The sequence below is a fragment of the Lampetra planeri genome, chromosome 66 (assembly GCF_965212315.1).
Source record: "Lampetra planeri chromosome 66, kcLamPlan1.2.h2, whole genome shotgun sequence".
In the NCBI taxonomy this organism is placed as follows: domain Eukaryota; kingdom Metazoa; phylum Chordata; class Hyperoartia; order Petromyzontiformes; family Petromyzontidae; genus Lampetra; species Lampetra planeri.
In genome coordinates, this window is record NC_136172.1 from 430,518 (window position 1) to 433,912 (window position 3,395).

At 52.8% G+C, this 3,395-nt stretch overlaps 1 protein-coding gene across 1 annotated transcript; it reads right to left on the reverse strand.

The window, feature by feature from the left end:
• Positions 1-663: 663 nt before the first annotated feature.
• LOC144737240 (olfactory receptor 52D1-like) lies at positions 664-1,731 on the reverse strand. Its single transcript, XM_078619961.1, has one exon. It carries the CDS (start codon positions 1,729-1,731, stop codon positions 664-666), a length of 1,068 nt encoding a protein of 355 aa, XP_078476087.1.
• Positions 1,732-3,395: the final 1,664 nt, after the last annotated feature.

The following is a 3,395-nucleotide window of genomic DNA, read 5'->3' on the forward strand; positions in this document are numbered from 1 at the left end:
TTATTTTGTGTTGTCGATTTACTTTCTAAACAAATCTGGCAATGTCTCGCATCGACCCCCATCCCAGGTTAAGAACCACTCCACTATAAACTACACTATACACTACTTTATGCTACACTATGCACTCCACTATACACTCCACTATACACTCCACTGTACACTGTTATGCACTACGCTTAACACTACTATACACTACACTATACACTAGTATACACTCCACACTACTATACACTACACTATACACTATTGTACACTACACTATACACTACACTATAGATTACACTATACACGACTATACACTACACTACTATACACACTATGCCATATACTACACGAGACAATACTATACACTACACGACCCCAGGTTAATAACCACTGTTCTAAACACTATTATTATATTCATCCTTTCTCTGGAATTCACCGACTCTCAAATAACTCACAAGCGGATTTCCAGTGGTTGCTCTACACAGGCCACACTGAAGGTCAGTGGCCAGCTCGGACGAACCCTCTCAACCTTTGGTGTGATTCACATCGAGCCTACGACAGGAAGCGATGTTTCATTTTATATTTTTACGTTGATGGGACCGGCGTAAGTCTTTACAACAACAATTAAAACAACAACCGACCACCGCCACCATCATCACCCCCACCCCCCCTTCGCCCCTAATTGCTGGGCCATATTTTACTTGGCAACAACCTCGCCAGCCCTTGCCTGACCTCGGCGGTCCTGAGTCCGTAGATGACAGGGTTCAGCGCGGGCGGCAGGATGAACTGCATGGTCTGGAGGGCGGTCACCCCCTCGCCGGACATGGGCGTGCCCAGCCTGATGCCCGTGGCGAACGTGAAGAAGATCGAGGTGAAGTAGACCAGCACGAGGAGCAGGTGCGTGACGCACGTACTCAGCGCCTTCCGTCGACCCCCGCGGAGTCGCGGCCCCCGACACTCACGCAGGATGAGCGCGTAAGAGACCGCGACGGCCCCCAGCGGCAGCGCGGTGCCCAGGAGGATGTTGGCGTAGACGACTGGCGCCTCGTAGCTCGCCTCGCCGCACATGAGCCGGCGCACGGCCGAGAAATCGCACGTGGACGATGGCACGATGCGCGCCCGGCAGAAGCGGAGGCGCCCGACCACGGCGATGTAGCCGGCGCTCTGGAGCGCCGCTGCCGAGACGCCGGCGGCTGCGGCGACCGACGCGGTTCTCGAGGCCGCCGCGGCCGCGGCGAGAGCCCGGTAGCGCAGCGGGTGGCACACGGCGAGGTAGCGGTCGACGGCCATGGCGACGAGCACGTAGGCGTGGGCGCGCACGAGCATGTGGTAGACGAACATGCGTGCGAGGCATTCGCCCGCGGCGATGGAGGTGTGGCTGGCGAGGTCGACGAGGAGGCGCGGCAGGGCGACGGTGCTCTCGGCGATGCCGACAAACGACAGGAGGCACACGAGGGCGTACGGGGGCTGGTGGAGGCGGGGGTCGAGGAGAACGACGAAGCAGAGCAGCGAGTTGCCCGCCAAGGCGAGGGCGTAGGCGAGGAGGACGAGGGCGAAGGCGCACGCCATGAGGGCACGCGGCTCGCGGAAGGCGATGTCGACGTAGATGAGGTCGTGCAGTGACGTGGGGGCGAAGGTCGCGGAGGTAGTGGAGATGGTGGAGTTGTGGTCCATGATGATCGCAGGGGGCGGGGAGCGTAGGATCTGGGCAATGGGGCGGTGAAGGTCGATTATGTTGGTGGGCATTCCTTTCCAATGAGCACCGCTGGCTAGGTAGAGTGCGATAGAAGTTCAACATACATAGCACGGTTGGCTATGTATGGTGCGAAAGAAGTTTAACACGTACAAACACGGCACGGTTGGCTATGTATGGTAGAATTTGGGTTGAGTTTGAAACGGCGGATTACGAAGTTTTAAAGGCAGTTAATTAATACAACAACGAAACATATATCATTGGTACCTCATTTGGCAGTAAAAAATATGATAATAGGTTTTTTTTACCCTTTTATCTGGCAACAAAACTGACACCTTTTTTTTTACGAGGAATCATGTTTGCATAGACATGCAGGTATTGTGGTATATGCAAACATGACTCCACGTAAAAAAGGTGTCAGATTTGTTGCCAGATAAAATGGTAAAACAACAATTATCATCGATGCATATAGGTTTGGTAATGTGCCTAACGCTTGGTGATCTGGGTAGGCTGCGTGGAGTTTTTTTTTTGTGATCGCGAGATTTTAAATGGTGTTGCCGTTGTTTTTCACGAAAGGCTTACGATTCAAATTGTAACTAACCATTAGTTGATGTTGCTTCGTCGATCATGCGGAGGATCCTACCCACGCGAAAGTGCCCGATTCAACGACATTCATCCCAGTGAGAAATGTTGGGGAGACGATCGGCAATTTACACCAAAAAATGTGATATAGAGATATATAGAGACTTTAATATATCCAATACAATCCTTACATTTCAGTCTCTTTCATCACATTTTATGTTCAAGAACCTCTCGTGTACAGGGCAATTCCAATGGTGGTAAATAATAGAGAAAAGTGATACCGACGACATGATAGTAACACATGGAAAAGAGTATAATAAAATCATGTTAAGTAGCCTTATTATTGGGGTTTGTGCCCCTATGTAGGAAATTATTTCACCAGAATATTCCGTACATCCTGCAGAATGTATGACAGAAACATCCCTCTAAGATTAGAGGAAGGCAGTTTTAGACTGTGGGAGCAGCACAGGACAATGAGGGAAATCCCCCCCCCCCCTCCTTCCTCGCCACCACATTCCACTGAGCAGAGAACGTGGAGGGGAGTAGAGTGAGATGAGAGGGGAGAGGTAGGAGAGTGCGTGGAGGGGAGTGGAGTGAGATGGCAGGGGAGAGGTAGGAGAGTGCGTGGAGGGGAGTAGAGTGAGATGAGAGGGGGGAGGTAGGAGAGTGCGTGCAGGGGAGTAGAGTGAGATGAGAGGGGAGAGGTAGGAGAGTGCGTGGATGGGAGTGGAGTGAGATGAGAGGGGGGAGGTAGGAGAGTGCGTGCAGGGGAGTAGAGTGAGATGAGAGGGGAGAAGTAGGAGAGTGCGTGGAGGGGAGTGGAGTGAGATGAGAGGGGGGAGGTAGGAGAGTGCGTGGAGGGGAGTAAAGTGAGATGAGAGGGGAGAGGTAGGAAAGTGCGTGGAGGGGAGTGGAGTGAGATGAGAGGGGGGAGGTAGGAGAGTGCGTGCAGGGGAGTAGAGTGAGATGAGAGGGGAGAGGTAGGAGAGTGCGTGGAGGGGAGTAGAGTGATTTGAGAAACGAGAGGTAGAGGAGTGCGTGGAGGGGAGTAGAGTGAGATGAGAGGGGGGAGGTAGGAGAGTGCGTGCAGGGGAGTAGAGTGAGATGAGAGGGGGGAGGTAGGAGAGTGCGTGCA

Bases quoted from the DNA above. Each gene is read 5' to 3' on its own strand.
- LOC144737240 (XM_078619961.1), bottom strand. From the start codon at position 1,731: ATGCCCACCAACATAATCGACCTTCACCGCCCCATTGCCCAGATCCTA.